Genomic DNA, 15,380 nt, shown 5'->3' with positions numbered 1-15,380 from the left:
TGCGCCTGGCAACAGTGAGACGTCGCAGAAGAGAAGGAAGACGGCGCAGACCTCTGGAAAGAGCCCTGGTGTTTGTGGGTGGAAGCTTGCACCATCCACAGCCATCGGCTGATTCGCCAGCCCGAGGAAGAGTCAGTGGCATCTTCCGCAGAAATAGCAAAAAGGATCCTGAAGTCACATGGAGCCACTGAAGAGCCAGGGCACCCAAAGCCATCTTGGACGAAAGGGGCCGCCCGGTGGCAGGGACACCTTGGTCTGAGCGAGTGCAGGCTGCAGAGCTGCAGGCGCGGGTTTCCTGGACCAGGCCTTTCTGCACAGCCGCGGGGACATGGAGGGGAGCGGTGGCCACAGGGCGGGAGGAACCCTGCGCCAGCCGAACGCCAGTCGAGGGGCGATGCCCACAGCCCGTAGGGAGCTCAAACACCTCAACACCGCAGAACAGGCAACCAGTGCGGAGGTGGGCACAGGCCATACAGATGCTGCTGCAGGGGAGATGCAGGAGGCCGTGGCCAGAGGGGCCCCGAAAAGGCTCGGTGCCCGCTCAGCAGGGACGTGCAAATCAAAGTCATGACGAGATGCCAGCCCGCGCCTTGGGCCCAGCATGGGACATGCCCTGTGCAGAGCAGCGCTCCCCACTGCTCTGGAAAGTGCTCACCCCAAGCCCCAGGCCCAGGACCCCATTCACCCCGAGCGGGAACCGGCCTGGGAATCCCGTGGCTCGTCCAGGCGGCTGCACCCGACCGGCGGAAGCAGAGTCATGGCTGTCCTCCCGAGGTGTCCCGGGCAGAGGGCGCTTGGGGACAGCCATTGACAGCAGCCCCGCCTGTCCCCACACTGTGCACTCCAGAGAAGGGATGAGCCCTCAGGCGTCCCCGGCTGTGGTCCTGGCTGAGTGTCAGGACAGCGCCCTCCTGACAATGGGACTCAGCAGGCACCGAGGCGGGCACAGGCGCACCCTGGTGGGCATATGGGGTGGGCGAGGCCCGGCTCCTTCTCCCCAAGCCCAAAGCTGGCAGGCCGGGCGGTCCCCCGCTGTGCCCGTCACAGTCCCCGAGGGCTGTGAGGTCCTCCAGGAGGACCTAGAAATGCAGAAACGGGGGTCAGCAGAGGTGGCCAGGGTGTGCCGTGTCGCTGGGATCCGAGGAGGCTCCTGGGGCCGCCCCTGGCCGGCGTCTGGCTGCCGCCTCTCCAGCCCTCCCCTCAGCCCACCCGGGGCCCCCCCGAGTCTCCCACCTGCCCTGCCTCCGCCTCCTCTTGCTCTTCCGTCCCGAGAAGCCTTCCGTGCCCGCTGCGGGGCCCGGCCTCCCCCGGCAGCCTGGTCCTGTCTCTGCCCCTCCGTGGCCGAGGTTCCTGGGGGCCCTGGCTGGCCGCTGACTGTGGGCTCACAGGTGAGGTCCTGGGTCAGGCTCCTCTTCCTCCGCTTGCAGAGACTCACAGCCGTCCGGCAGGTGCTGAGCGCTCAGAAGATCAGCTTCCTGCTGCAGGGCGGGCTGCGCGTCCTGGTGGCCCTGAGGGACACAGACACAGGTGAGTGGCCCCTGTCCTGTCCTCGTCTGTGCTGAGCCCCATCGCCAGGCCAGCAGCCCTGGGCCTCAGTGCCCCTCCAGGGTCACAGGCGGAGCTCTTGTCTCCATTCCCACCCGGCTCAGGGTCCCGGTCCTCTGCCCATTTGCGTCTCCCCCTTGGGGCACACACCGCCCCTGTAGGAGGGAGGCGGCTCCCCAGGGGATGGCCGTGTCCCCTCGCAGGACAGGGCCCGCACAGCACTGTCCCCGCACCGAGTCGATGGGCAGCGGCTGGGATCCCAGGGCCTGGGCAGCACACACTGTCCCTGGTACCCCACCCCCGTGGCCCCTGTGCGGGTCGGGGTGGGGACAGGCCGGTCCCAGGGGCCCCTGGCTGCTTTGTTCGCAGAGTCACAGCGGCTGGGAGGCGGCAGCGGCTACTGGGCTGTGGTGGTCCTCTTCGTCGTGGGGGTCTTCGCGGTGGGCGCGATCGTCCTCTACAAGTTCAAAAGGCAAGGCCGCCGCGCTCCTGGGGGAGGGGCTGCTGCAGGGAGGCCGCTCAGGACCTGGGCCTGTGTGCGCGCTGCACAGCTGCGCCTCCTCCTACAGTGGCTCCGGGCCCAGCTGTGGGCAGTGGGCACTCCAGGTGGGCCTCCTGCTCAGACTGGGACCCCGAAGATCGTAGGAGGGGACCCCGTGACAGGTCACTGGAGCATGGGTCCTGCCGACCTCTCCTGGACTGGGCCCAGGAAGGGTCCCTGCCCCCTGCTGCCCCTGCTGCTGAGCCACCTGCAGGCCCCCATCAGTCACCCCACCCGGGTCCCCTGTGGGGGACCCTCTCTGTGTGCCAGTCTGCCAACAACCCCTCTCCTAGACCCTGGGTCCTCGCCTGCCCCCTGTGCACCTCTGGTCCTGGTTGCTGTAGCGATGCATGTGCCCGCCATGCGAGATGCTGGGCCGACTGCTGGGACACAGTGCTGACTCAGCTTCACCCAAGAGCACCCCCACAGCCTGTCACCTCCCTTCTGACTTGGCTCCAGCCACAGAGGTGGCCCGAGATGCTGAGTACATCACAGGGCCTCAGCTGGGCTGGAGGATCCAGAGGGCTTCCGCAAAGAGGGGATTTCTCAGTGGGATCCTGAAGGATGCATAGGAGTTTGCTACATAGAGGGACTGCAGCAGGATCCAGGCTGTGGCCTTTCTTGAGGCCCTGGCTTCCCAATAGACCTACCTGGGTATCCTGCCGGCACCTCAAATCAAATCACCCCACAAAGCCCCTCCTGAGTGAAGGCCACAGCCCTCTACCAAGTGCCCAGCCAGAAATGCCTCTCCCATCTGCTCCCTCCCTCAGCCACAATGACATCAAGTGATGCCCAGGGCAGTGGGAGGTGGGATGTCAGAGCCCAGGCCTCTGGTCCTGAGTCCACACTGGGCCAGCTGGTGGGGCCTGCACTGTGCCCTACACTAGGGAGGCTGGCGGGCCTCAGGCCCCTAAAGCCCACCTAGATTCGCAGGTCCCAGTGATTGAAGGCCTCCAGGGGCGGGGAGCCCCCAGGACCCCTTGCTCCTAGGCCCCCGAGTCTCTGCCCCCCACTGCCACACCTGGACCACCGGGTGCAGCCTGCAGGAGGCCAGTGTCCACGTCTGAGCCTCGGGTTCCGCATCTGAAAGGGGCTGGGGAGGCCCGGGGCAGGGCTCCCGCTGCTGTCTGGCAGCCCCCCGGGTGGCTCCGAGCCCTCCCGAGGTGCCCGGGTCGCTGTCCTCAAGCTGCCGGCTGCAGGAGGTAGAGGAGCAGCAGCGTGGCCAGGGGATCAGGGTCGGGTGCAGGACGGAGGGCTTCCGGGGAGAGAGGCGCAGACCCGAGTGCCCTGTGCCCGCAGGAAACGCCCCGGCAGGACGGTGTACGCGCAGATGCACAACGAGAAGGAGCAGGAGATGACAAGCCCCGTGAGCCGCAGCGAGGACGCCCAGGGCACCGCCATGCAGGGTGAGCCGGGGACGGGGCACTCGCTCGGCCCTGCAGAGGCCCTCTGGGTCCCAGGGCACTGTGTCCACACGTGTGTGTCGCACATGCACGCACAGCACAACACTCACAGCTCACACCTGCCCATCCCTCCCCGTCCTGGCCCTGCCCGGGAGACAGCACCGTCAGACCACACGGAGGGGCCACTCACCCTCTCCCAGCTCCTCGCCTTTCTGGGGCAGGACGTTGTCACCCGCGCTCGCCCACAGTGGCTTGAAGCCTCTGTGCCCCGCAGTGAGCACAGGCAGGCAACTGGGCCTCACCCATCCTGTGCCCACCACCTGGACCTGGACGCCCTGTGGCTGGGTCCCCGCAGCACAGCCAGCGAGGTCTGAGCAGCTGGGGAAGTGGCCTCTGCAGGACCCTGCTTCAGGGTCATGGCCCAAACCCACGTCTTGCTGGTGGACCGAGGTGCCCCGAATTCCACCCCAGGGGAGGGACACAGGCTCTGCCCCTCGCTGGAGCGTGACGCTGACCAGGCTGGCAGCCCACCTCGGCCTCCCAACAAGTGGGCAAACAGGCTTGGGCTTGAGAGATCTGGGTGTGCACCTCCTGCAGGCCTACGAGCGTCCTGTGCACCTCGGAGACCCTAGGGGACTCTGCCCAGGATGGAGGTGGCTTTGGCCCCAGGTAGCGGCCCCACCTCCTGCAGGCAGGGTCATAGCCCCGCCAGGGAAGCCCATGGGGGTCCAGGAAGTGGGAGCTTGGCTTTTAAGCCCCTAAAATAACAACAGCCTAACCATATTCGAAGCCCCCGTCGTGTGCACCAGGCATCGGCCCTGATGGGCCTTCCGAGGGCCTCCACGTGAGCCTGCTGTTCCAGATGTGGCACGGGGGCAGGGGATGAGGGCCTTGCCGGGGACGCTCGGACAGCTCGGCTCCTCTCTGACCCAGCCATGCCAGGCACTGGGCCTCCGTCCACAGCTGGGGTGGGGCCGCGCCCTGCAGAGCAGCTCCGGTCCCGGGTGCTCCCTGTGCTTGGGCTCACAGTGCAGCCTCTGCCAGGCGGCCCAGGTGCCCAGTCTCTGAAGGGGCCTGGCCACCCTCTGTCCCGCAGCTGCGCCTGCCAGGAGGGGGCGGAGACGCAGCCCCTCCCACGGCCCCTGCTGCGGGCCTCACTGGTCAGCCCTCCCTCGGGTCCACTGCTTGTGTGGGCACTGGGCACACCCCGTTCAGTCACCTGTGCAATCGAGCCCCACCACAGGGACCCGCGGGTGCCCACCACACACGGCTGGCTCGAAGCGCGGCGGAGGCCACCACCCCGTCCCCAGCCCAGGGGCTCGTGCTCATAGCCCGCACCTCTCTGCTCCTAGGCAACCACTCGGGCGTGGTCCTGAGCATCAACTCCCGGGAGATGCACGGCTACCTGGTGAGCTGATGCCCCGCGCGCTCTGCTCTCTGCCGCCGCCCCCAGGGGCGCAGCCCACTCCTGCAGCTGGAGTGAGTCCCAGACCTGCCCAGAGCCACCTCCGGGCTCCCCACAGGACAGACGCCCCCCCTCAGCCCACGCCCACCCAGGCCACTGACGCTCAGGGAGCCGACCCCCCACAGGTCCGCCCCGCCCGGGACCCGCCCTCTCCGGCTGGGCGCACACAGCTGCCCTGGCCCCTCCCTCCTGCCCCCAACCCGAACCCCAGCAGCCGTGGGCTGGGCCATCTCCCACCCCTGCCTCTGTCCCTCTCTGTATAGGTCATGTATATTCCTCTCTAGGCGGCGGTTCGCACTGGGGCTTTATCTTTGTTTGTATGGCCAGGCAGTCACCCTCTGGGTGGCTCTGTCAGCCACGTCGAGAACCCCGCTTCCAGAGCACCCAGCGCTCCCCTCTGGTGTTCACCCTAGTTTCCGCTGCGGGTTGGGGGCTCCGCAAAAGGACCCCTGCCTGCAGTTCCCGCTCCCACCAGCAGGCGGTGCCCTCCCAAAGCCTGGCTGCCCAGCCTGAGCTCTGGAAAGAACCAGCCAACCCAGAAAGGGGTGAGCGCCCCCTCTGCACCCAGTTCTCTGCACAGCTCACAGCTGGGGTGCCCGTGGAGCCCAGCTAGGATGGGGGCAGAGCTGGGGGCCCCCAGGAGCAGGCCCCTCTTGGTGAAGACATGGCAAGATGGTAGCAAGGGTGGCCCCAGAACCAGCCCTCTGCCCCCCAAGCAGGCTGCTCAGCCGCTCAGGCTGCCGGGCAGGGACGCAGACAGCAGGGTCTTCACCTTTTGCCTTGGACTCAGCATCTTCCGCGTCCCCTCCCCCTTTCTTCTCCTTTTCTTCCTTCTCCCCTGCCTCCTTGTGACCCCCTCTCCAGCCAGGGTCTCTGGAAGCCATGCCAGGGCCCAGGCTGGTACCGGGCTGGCACCATTTTCCCGAGGAAGAGGCCTGGCCTGTTAGTGGGTGCCTGGGGCCACCTTCTCACACCGGGCAGTGCCTGGGCACTCCGTCTTTGCCTTGTGGGGCCCCCTGGTACCCAGGCCAGGTCACGGGTGGGACTCAGGGACAGCGGGCACTCAGCTGGTGGGGGAGGCAGCCCGGCTGCACTGACGCCTGCCCGCCGCTGCCCACCCTGGACGTCCTCCCTGCGGGCGTCTTCCCTGGGGAGGGGCTGGGGACAGGGACCAGAGCCAGGAGAGGCCGTGACTCCGCGACTCCGCCGCCGCGGCCGCCCACCTCTCTGTAGCCCCTGCCGGGGACCTGCCTCCGGCTGCCACCCCACGTGTCCCACCCGCGCATGGGACCCCTGAGCACAGTCTAGGCTCGGCCAGCGAGGAGCAGCCCAGCTCCCGGCGCCTGTGGTGCCAGCACCGGCCTGGCCCTCCCCGCCACTCAGTCCCACCTGCTCAGCCGTGCAGGTCGGGTCTCCCTGAGGTACTTGTGTTCCCTTGTATTTTATGTTACGATTTCTGACCAGAACATCTTGAGTGTGTGGCCCAGGACCCCGGGAGCAAGGCGACCTGCCGTAACCCTGCCATCCCCATCTCCGTGTCCGTAGAGGCAATCCATACATACTCGGGCCTCGCAGGTGGTCAGCAAGGGGCGTGTGCCCGGGGCACAGGCAGGAACTCGGGCACCAGGGGAGGGCGCTGACCCCGGTGGTGGCCAGCGTGTCCCCACCGGCGGGGTCACCCACTTGGCATAACAGAGGCAATGCAGGCTTTCTTATTTTTCCTTTTTAAAGATCAGTAAATCATTTGTGATGCTTTTAACAAAGATTAAACGAATATGATCAGCTTCTGCCTTCTCAGGAAGGTCTCTTCTGCGTCTTCCTCCGCACACCCTACCATGCAGAGACTCTGGGGAACCCCAAGGCAGGTCGCCAGTGGGGTGGATGAAAGGAGGTGGGTTTGAGTGACAACGCACACACACATGCTCACACGTGCACCTCCGCTCTGTGCCAGAACTCACTCGTGGTGTGCAACGTCAGCAGCTCAGAATAGCCTGGCAGCCCAGGAGCCTTTGAACTTGAGCGGGACCCTGGGCAGCCCCCAGGCCGTGACCTGTGGATGACTCAGAGCTCTTGACCTCGAAGGAGGCCCCAGACCAGGGGAGGCAGGCAGTGGCCACACAGGCCCAGCAGGGGCCCCGACCCAGCCTGGTGCCAGAGGCCTGAAATTTGTGCAGTGGAGGTGGAGTTGGCACTAGCCCTGCAGGGGGAGGGAGAGGACATGCACAGGACCCCGGGCTGGGGACACCAGGCTGGGGCGTGGGCAGAGGGCGTGCACATGTATGAGCAGGGAAAGGGCCTTGCAGCTCCTGCTCTGCTTCCAGGATGGAGGAGGAAGGCGGAGCCCCGTCTGACGACGTCCCTGCCCCTGGGTGCCCGGCCTTGGTGGGGGGGGCGTCTCCTCCTGGGTGTGACACGGTGCTCGGAAGCACCACTATCCTCCTTCTGGAGCCTCTGCCTGGTGACCTGGCCAGACAGCAGGGCCCCGAAGATGACGCAGGGGTGCAGAACCCCTTGTAGGAGACAGTGACAGACACTGTCGTGGGCTCTGCAGTCCCGCACGCCACCACGTGCCTGGCCGTGGTGTCCCCAAGTGCACGGAAAGCTTTTAACTGAAACCCAGACTGCTCCAGGGCTCTAGCCATGCCCCAAAGGCCCAGGGACCCCCGCCTGGGGCCCAAAGCGGTGCAGGTGGCAATCGATGTCAAGAAAGGGACAGAAGGTTCCTGGTCACGGACAGGTCACCCTGAGGACAATGCCCTCCTTCAGCACCACGGTTCTCATCCCTGCCAGGGCCACTGTTACAGAAAACCAAAACCACCCGCCACGGTTGGTGACACAGGCTGTGCCCAGGGGCCCGGTGGCCACCTTCGACAGGTGACTCAGCCACCCGGGCCCAGCTGCCTCCTGACCACCTGCGTTGGGCCTTTCTCACACCTGTAACTAGGCTCCAGGGTCCCCAGGAGCCAGCGACCACCCCACCTGCTTGGGCAGAGCGTTGAGGTGCAGCCCAGACCACTTGCTCTGTTCCGGTTGCATCTGCGAGGTGCACCCTCCTGCCTCTGCAGGCGCTGGCAGCCGCCCTGCCAACCCTCAGACCCTGACAAGACAGCCGGAGCCCACCAGCTATGCGGATGCCCAGGCCACGCCTGCCAGCTGGGGGCTGTGGGGAGGAAGGCTGTCCGGGCTGCCGAGTGCCAGTCCGACGGGGCACCGCCACCTCCATAACTATGCTGGCCGAGGGCCTAGCCCAGGCGGGGAAGGGAAAACAGGAGCCAGGACTCAGCACCAGCCGCAAGGAGCCTCAGTCCCCGCCCTTGACACCAGGGCGTCCCTGGCTGTGAGCTGGTGGCCCAGGGGCAAGGGCCCGAGGTGAGGGAGGCCACAGGGAGCCGGGGAGGGGAGGGGAAAGAGATGCTGCCCCGCGCCCTTCAGAAAATGTCACTCGGGTCCCAGGGGAGCCGGGCTGGCAGAAGGCGCGGCTGGAAGGTGGCACAGGGCGGGCTGCTCACCGGGAGAGGGAGCCGGCTCCGGGACAGCAGAGTCCTCTGACCAGGGCGCCCCCCTCCCCGGGCCCACATGGTGAGCAGCAGCCTCCAGCCACGCAGCCCCGGCAGGGGGAAGAGGGCGGAGCGCGCCAGGCCGAGGAGGCCCAGGCCACACCGGGGCGGGAGTGCAGCACCCTCCCCTCTCCCAAGTCCCTCCGCAGCTTCGGACTCAGCTTCCTGCCTCTCCCTTCGCCCTTCCAGCCGTATGCGTGGCCCACCTTTGCCCAAGCAGCCCCCCTCCCCCGCGCCTGCTGTTTCCTGGGACTGGGATGTCTTCCCCTGCCTCTCTCCTTGTTGAACTCCTATCTAAACCCCACAGCCTGGCTCAAATTACCCCCACCATGCTGCAAACCCTACCCAGTGGCCTCAAAGCCAGCTGCTCCCTCGCCTACCATCCCGGAAGTCACCGGCCGTCCTCCCGTGGGCGATCTATCAGTCAGTCTTCCGGGTAAGCCCGTGGCAGGTGCAGACGTTTCTGGAGTCGCAGGATAAAAAGCGCTTGAACTGTTACGGCCCCTCCAGGGCGAGCGCCCCACCCCGTGACCCCGACGCCATCCCGCAGCGGCTTCCGACTTCCGTGCGCAGCGCAAGCCAGGGCTGCAGGACACCAGGCCCGGTCGAACGTTTTATTAACAATAAGCGTGCGTCGCGCCGCAGGCGCCAGTCTACCCCGCCGCGGAGGACAGCCGGAAACTCAGTCCAAAAGCGGAGGATTCAAGTGAAGCTGATACAAAATGGGGTCCGTGGCTGAAACGTGGGTTTCCACTATAAGTCTCTTTCCAAAAGTTTTTTTTCCCTACTTTATGACTTCAATACAGACAGTGAAGACATTTAGTCATTCCAAATGGGCACGGACAACATATTTAATTTTTAAAAAAGCTTTCCTGTTTCTTTGCCTGTTTCTTTCAAAGAGAATTTTAAATATGACTTCAGTTTTTAAAAAATACAATAAGGCAATAATTACATTCTTAATATGAAAACATTTTACAACGTATGGCCATGGGCAGTTCATCCTGGATATCTAGAATGCAAAAGTTGATGTTAAAATGTAAATGTAACATGTATTTCCTTCCTTGTTAGAAAATCAATTAGAGGATGATCTTATTAAAAACACCTTTGGTCCCTAAGAGTTGTGATCTGAGGATCCCGTGAGGAAGACTCCTGGGGTGGAGCGCTACATACGAGGCGGCCTTTCTGGGCCACTGTGAGCGCAGCGGCAGACGCAGCAAGGAAGCCTTGCAGGGCTGGAGCTGCAGCTGGGGCTGGGGGGCTGGGGGGCTGGGGGCCCACCCGCAGACAGCCTCTCTGGGCCTCCCCAGGGCTGCACTGTGTGCACCCCAAATGCACACGGTCTTTTATTTGCAGTTTATTTCACAGTATGAACCCAGCCCACCGTGGGGTTGATAAAAAGACAGCAACAGCAGGACCCCGACACTGAGTGACCTCCTGAAAAATCACATCCTGCACTTGAAATTAGTTTTCCTGTTAAAAATTATTGTAGAAAAAAAGGAGGAAGGGAGTCGTTTGTCACTGCAGTGCTGCCACAACCTTGGTGGGAGCGTGCTGGTGTGCAGGGGAGCCGCTGATGGGCGCACCCGGGGACACGCAGAGCCGGCCGGGGAGCAACACTGTCCCCTGTACCCGGGGGTCAGGGCCCGGACTCGCTCTGTGAAGGCTCCTCCAGTGGGACCCGCACCCTGCCGGGTGGGTGTGGCTATTAGAATCACCCAAGCAGCCCGCCAGGGAAGGTTCTCGAAGGTTCTGGATGGCCATCCTGGCCCCTGGCTGCCCGCAGGGTGCTGACTCTTGAGGCGAGTGACAGCAAGGCCAACACTTGTGTCAAGGTGGGTGCGACAGTGCCCTGTGGCAGCGTGGCTGTCTCTATGCAGGGGTCGATCCAGGAACACGACAGAGGGGCTCTGCAGGCGGTGCCATTTCACCCAACTGCGCCAGGAGCAGCACCCAGGGAGGGACCCAGTGCCTCACGGTGGCGGGAAGGGCCGAGGCGCAGGGCCGGGCCTCCCTGACCTGTCCCAGGCCGGCCCCTCTCTGTGGGCCTCACTCTGCGAGCACAGCTGCCTGTGAAGGTGGCAGGTGACGCGTTAGACACTGGACCCGGGCAGCCTGCCCTGCACCCCGCAGCACCTGGCCCCAGCCTCGGTGCCTAGGACCAGGGGTGCCTGTGCCATCCCCCGGCCGGGGTCATGCTGGGACATGCTTTGGGAGGGTGACCAAATGACACCACCCTCAGACTTGGACGGGTATCTGTGTGTCTAATATGTACAGGCATAAATTAAAGCTACACTTACGGGACATATACAAATAAATAACTTGGAAGCAAATGCTTTAAACTAACTTTCTGGTCCAATCTGAGAATGTCAGGGCCCATAGGGCCCAGGACCTGTGTCGGGAGCTTGCTTTCCTCAGGGCCACTGCAGACACCCCAGAACCTTTGCTGCCTCCTTCAAAGCGTTCTGGTAACAAGAGTGGATGACAAACCACAGTGAGTGGTGTGTGTGCAGAGGGGGCTGCTGGCACGGACACCTGCTGCACGTCTGCTGTGGATCGTGGGCATCCACCCAGGCCTGAGGCTGGTGCCTCCCTCCTCTCAGGAGCAACCCGAAACCAGCAGCACCCCCTTGGCCAGGTGGCTGCCACTCAGAATGGCCCACAAGCCTGGCTTCGTGGATTTTATTAGATCCAACAACAGCAAAAATTTCTGGTCTATAAATCTTTCCCTTTACAAAAATGTAGTTTCCTATGGAATAAAGCTCCCTGCGACAGTGGGAAACCAGCCCTGAGGGAGGGCTCCTCCCCCGCTGCCTGCCTGGCGGCCTGCTGGAGGGAACGGCTGGACACTGGTGTAACCGAGGACTGGGCGACTCACACTCGCAGATGGCTTCAGGTGGTTCCAGGGGACCAGGGGAGCAGCTGCTAATCCTCGCTGGGACACTTTCTCCTGTCCCAGGTGACTTTCCCACTCAACAAGTAAATCCGACAGCCCCTCCGGCTCAGGGTGTGATGCAGAGAACGGACCCCAGTCCGAGGCCTGGGAATGGTGGGGCAGACTCCCGACACCCCAGGGCGGCTCTGGGGACAGCACGGGAGGCGCTTTGTGCCAGCGGTAGAGTGCTCTGGGCCGGGGACAAAAGGCGTGCGGCGGGTGGGGTGCGGTGCTGTCCCCTCCTCATGGTCGGGGCCATCTTCCCCGATGGCGCCCCTGCAGACCAGGCGGAAGTGAGCCGAGGTGCTGCCCATCTCGTTCCCTGCACCTGGACGCTGCAGGGGCACCACACAGAGGGCAGCGGTGCCAGCCTTAGTGGACAGAGGGGTGGCTCTGGCTCCCAGGTTCCACAGGTCCCAGCCCTACAAGCCCAGAAACTGCCTCCCGCTGGCCCACGGACATCCTGCAGAGGGACTCAGCCAGCAGCATCGAGGCGTGTGAGGGGCTGGACCTGAGCAGCATCACCGCTGTGCACAGTGGGAGGGCTGGGGCCCAGGCCGGGGCGCACTAGCCAAATAAAGCGCCTGCTGCCTATCACCAGCAGTGCAGATAATCAACAAAATAGGACTCGGCTCTGAAGACTCTAGAACTCAGTGAAACATATGGCAAAAAGGGACATTTTAAAAAACAATGGCACCTGTTCGTGGCCCGGAGACAAAAGTGTCCATCCGAAAGGAAGAAAGAATTAGAAGGTAGAAATGGCTTCACAGCACAAGGTTCTTGTGCCTTCGCCTCTCAAGGGTGCGAAAGTGGACAGGGTGCTGGACAGTGCCCACGCCAGCCCCACCTCAGCTACAGAACCCCAACCTTTGCATGGCCAAGGGCAATCCTGACACTGCATGCCCGAGCTGGGACACCCGAGAGGGGGAGGCAGGGCCTGGGAGCCGCTTCAGGTCCAGCCAGGCACAGGCAGGGACCAGGGTCTGTCCGGCCGGCCGTCTGCTGCCTGTCAGCTGGGGTGGGGCTGGACCTGGTCCAAGCAGTCATTCAGCTGGTTGGAGAGAGGCAGCTTGTCCATCGGCCTAAGAATCTTTCACAACACTCATCATTCCTTTCTGTTTCTGGTTCTTGTTGGTTTTTTTTAACAAGAAAAACTGGAAGCTAAAGTCTTACAAGTAAACTCTTCAGAAGGGCACCATCCTACAGTAGGAAGGACACTCGGGCAGGCGGGCGAAGGTGGCAGGGCAGGGCTTGGCCTCAGAGCCTCGGACGTCTTGTATGGGCCACCCAGGGAGCACCGCGTCGCAGATGGGCAGCCAGCGGGATGCAGTCTCTGCCTGGGGCCGCCTCCCTTCCTAGGTCCCGTTCTTCAGTTCCCACTCCTGGAGAAAGGAGAGCTGTGTAAATCCCAAGGGCCAAGCCTGGCAGGCGGGGCAGCATTGTAATCCATGGGTGCTCAGGACCAAAAAGGGTCCCGGGGGCACTGGTCCCCCATGGAAGGCAGGACGGGGGAGCCTCCAGCACCGGGCACCGGGGCCCTGGCAGCCCCACTTCCGGTATTCACCCCACCCAGAGACAAGGCTAGAACTCGGCCCAGGAGTACCCTAGAGGAACAGAGTGTGATGGGCCTGCAGCACACTGATGTTTCAGGGTCGAAGGCCAGGTCCCTGTCCCTGTTCCCAGAAATCTGGATGCCTGCTCAAGCTCACTCTCTGTGAGGCTGAGCGTCAGAGCCCATCTATGGGGCAAGATGGCTGCCCCAGGCTTCTGGGACCTCCTAGGGGCGGCCATCTCCCTCCTGAGCCGTGTCTCCCTGCAGCTAGCTGCTGGTGACACAGCTGAGAGCTGCCTGCTCAGAGAAGCCAGAGCTCGTGTGGCCAACAGGGCTGAGATGCCTTGGCTTGCCATCAAGGACTGCTGGTGGGTCTCAGGGAGGCACCCAAGGGTAGAGCTGGCAGGGTCCCGATGGTGACCCAGGGGTCAGGCATGTGGGGCCGGGTACAGGGGTTGGGTGGGGAGAAAAGGCCATTCCTTAGCTTTTCTTTCTTTTCAGAAGAATCACAGCTCTTAAGCAGTGGAAAGGACCGTGGGCCACCTGGCCCAATGTCCACTCTGCTGAGAAGACCAGCCCAGGGACAGGAGGCCCCTGAGCCCCAGTCCTGAAAGATGGCCTGGCACGGTGGGGACCCAGTGAACACTCTCACACCGCACGGGAGGCGCCCTGGCCGGGACGGGGCCTCACCTTGGCCTTCCGAAGCACGTGGCCCCGGCAGCGCGAGCTTCCCATGGCCGGCGGGCTCTTCCTCAGGACCGTGGCACTGTTCACAGGCAGGGGCCCCTCGGCGTCACTCGTGTCACAGCTGGAGACTGGCGAGTTCTCCAGAGTCCGATGCCGGAACACAGGGGACTGTGGGTGGGAGGGAGAGGCAGCTCTGGAGAGCTGTAGGAGGTGGGGCCCGGTGGGAGGTAGTCTCTGGGTGTGGCCCGGAGGGGTGAATTCTTGTCCCCAGCTCCTTCCTTCTCTCTCTGCTTCCTGGATGCCTGATGTGAGCAGCTTCCTCCACCCACTCCCCTGACCATGCTGCTTCTGCTTTGGAGCCAGCCGACCATGGACTGAACCCTCTAGGGTGAGGCAAGCCAAACCTCTGCTGCTTTAAATTGTGGGTGTCGGGTATTCTGTCCTAGCTGCAGGAAACTTGACTAATGCACCCTGCATCAGTTCGGGGACCAGGTCACAGTGCACAGTTCGGGTACCAGACACTGGGGGTACCTGCCACTGTTGTCCCCCGGGCACTGCCAGGCTCTGGAGGGCTTGGAGCAGAACAGCCCGGGCCCTGGGCCACCATGCCCCTACCTGTGGCTTTTGGAGGGATCACAGACTCAGAAATGGTCCTGGCAGCCTGCAGCACCCCCTGGTGGAGCCTCCGAGGACTGAACCCTCCCTGCAGGAACTCCCATCATAGGGATAAACACACCCACCGTGCGGTCAGAACAGTGCCCCATGTCCCACTGGAACAGAGCTCCTGTCCTCCGTGGGGCTCCCTGAGCAGGGTCCCCAAGCACATCTCTCCTCAGCTCCAACTGAGCTTCCCTAGGAAACACTTCCAAGGGCACGGAGGACTGGGGGGAGCAGGTGCCACATCAGAACAAAGACAGATGACCCATCTCCAGCACACCACTGGCACTGGAGAACGTCCACCCAGCAGGCCACTCCTCTGAGGACATGCTGTCACCAGCGTCCAGAGAGGGCAGTGACCATGCCCACGGAGAGGCCTGTGGAGGACAGGAGCCTGCAAAGCCAGCACAGCAGCCCAGGCCTTAAGGACAGCCAGCACCCAGGGCCAGAAAGGTGTACGGTGAGCAGGAGGGGTTGATGCAGGGGGACTCTAGGGGGACAGGGACCTGGGAGCTTGGGGTCACTGCAGGAGGAGCCAGCAGGAGCCAGGCAAAAGGCTCCTGGAGTTCAGGAGCAGAGAGCCGGAAGCGCCCACTGGGTCAGGGCCCCGGAGTCGCCTGGCAGGGCAGACCCAGGGTGGGCAGGGAGTGGGTGGCCTGGACGCTGAGAGGAAGGACTACTGTCCCCGAGTCTATGGGGCAGGGCAGGGAGACGCGCAGGACACCAGGCAGCAACTGGAGGGGATGCAGGCTGAGGAGGACTGTGTTCAAGATGGAGCAAGCTGGAGACTAATGCTAAGGAGGAAGCAGAGGGGGCTGAAGACCCAGCAGGACCCTTGGGGGCAGGCAGGGCCTTGGCACAGTCCCCACTGTCACGGAACCAAGCCGAGGGCTCTGGGACACAGGTGTGTGTGTCCTGTGCGGCACAGCCTCAGCCTCCGGCTTGTGACAGACACGAGGTCGCCGAGGACACCATGCCACAGCTCAGCTAATGCCTGCGCACACTGAGGCTGAGCCAGCAGGCCGGATGGCAGTGCCTGGG

At 63.7% G+C, this 15,380-nt stretch overlaps 2 protein-coding genes across 7 annotated transcripts in view; one reads left to right on the top strand and one right to left on the bottom strand.

The window, feature by feature from the left end:
* Sorcs2 (sortilin related VPS10 domain containing receptor 2) overlaps positions 1 to 6,751 on the top strand; it is a 311,448-nt gene extending 304,697 nt beyond the window's left edge. For both annotated transcript variants that reach the window (XM_004847334.2, XM_004847335.3), the window contains exons 24-27: positions 1,428 to 1,527; positions 1,915 to 2,017; positions 3,386 to 3,492; positions 4,842 to 6,751. In XM_004847334.2, the coding sequence (XP_004847391.1) occupies positions 1,428 to 1,527; positions 1,915 to 2,017; positions 3,386 to 3,492; positions 4,842 to 4,906 (375 nt within the window). In that variant the 3' untranslated portion in view covers positions 4,907 to 6,751. The remainder of the gene's footprint in view (positions 1 to 1,427; positions 1,528 to 1,914; positions 2,018 to 3,385; positions 3,493 to 4,841) is intronic.
* A 2,360-nt stretch (positions 6,752 to 9,111) lies between these two features.
* Afap1 (actin filament associated protein 1) overlaps positions 9,112 to 15,380 on the bottom strand; it is a 111,176-nt gene continuing 104,907 nt past the window's right edge. For all 5 annotated transcript variants that reach the window (XM_013073041.3, XM_013073040.3, XM_004847337.4 and 2 more), the window contains 2 exons: positions 13,686 to 13,850; positions 9,112 to 12,825 (listed from right to left, as the gene is read on the bottom strand). In XM_013073041.3, the coding sequence (XP_012928495.1) occupies positions 12,799 to 12,825; positions 13,686 to 13,850 (192 nt within the window). In that variant the 3' untranslated portion in view covers positions 9,112 to 12,798. The remainder of the gene's footprint in view (positions 12,826 to 13,685; positions 13,851 to 15,380) is intronic.

This window comes from Heterocephalus glaber, unplaced genomic scaffold (genome assembly GCF_053883595.1).
Source record: "Heterocephalus glaber isolate CG9 unplaced genomic scaffold, H.glaber_assembly_v1.0 deba00001509, whole genome shotgun sequence".
NCBI lineage: Eukaryota > Metazoa > Chordata > Mammalia > Rodentia > Bathyergidae > Heterocephalus > Heterocephalus glaber.
Note: the sequence above shows the minus strand (reverse complement) of the source record. Positions and strands in the feature narration are given on the sequence as shown.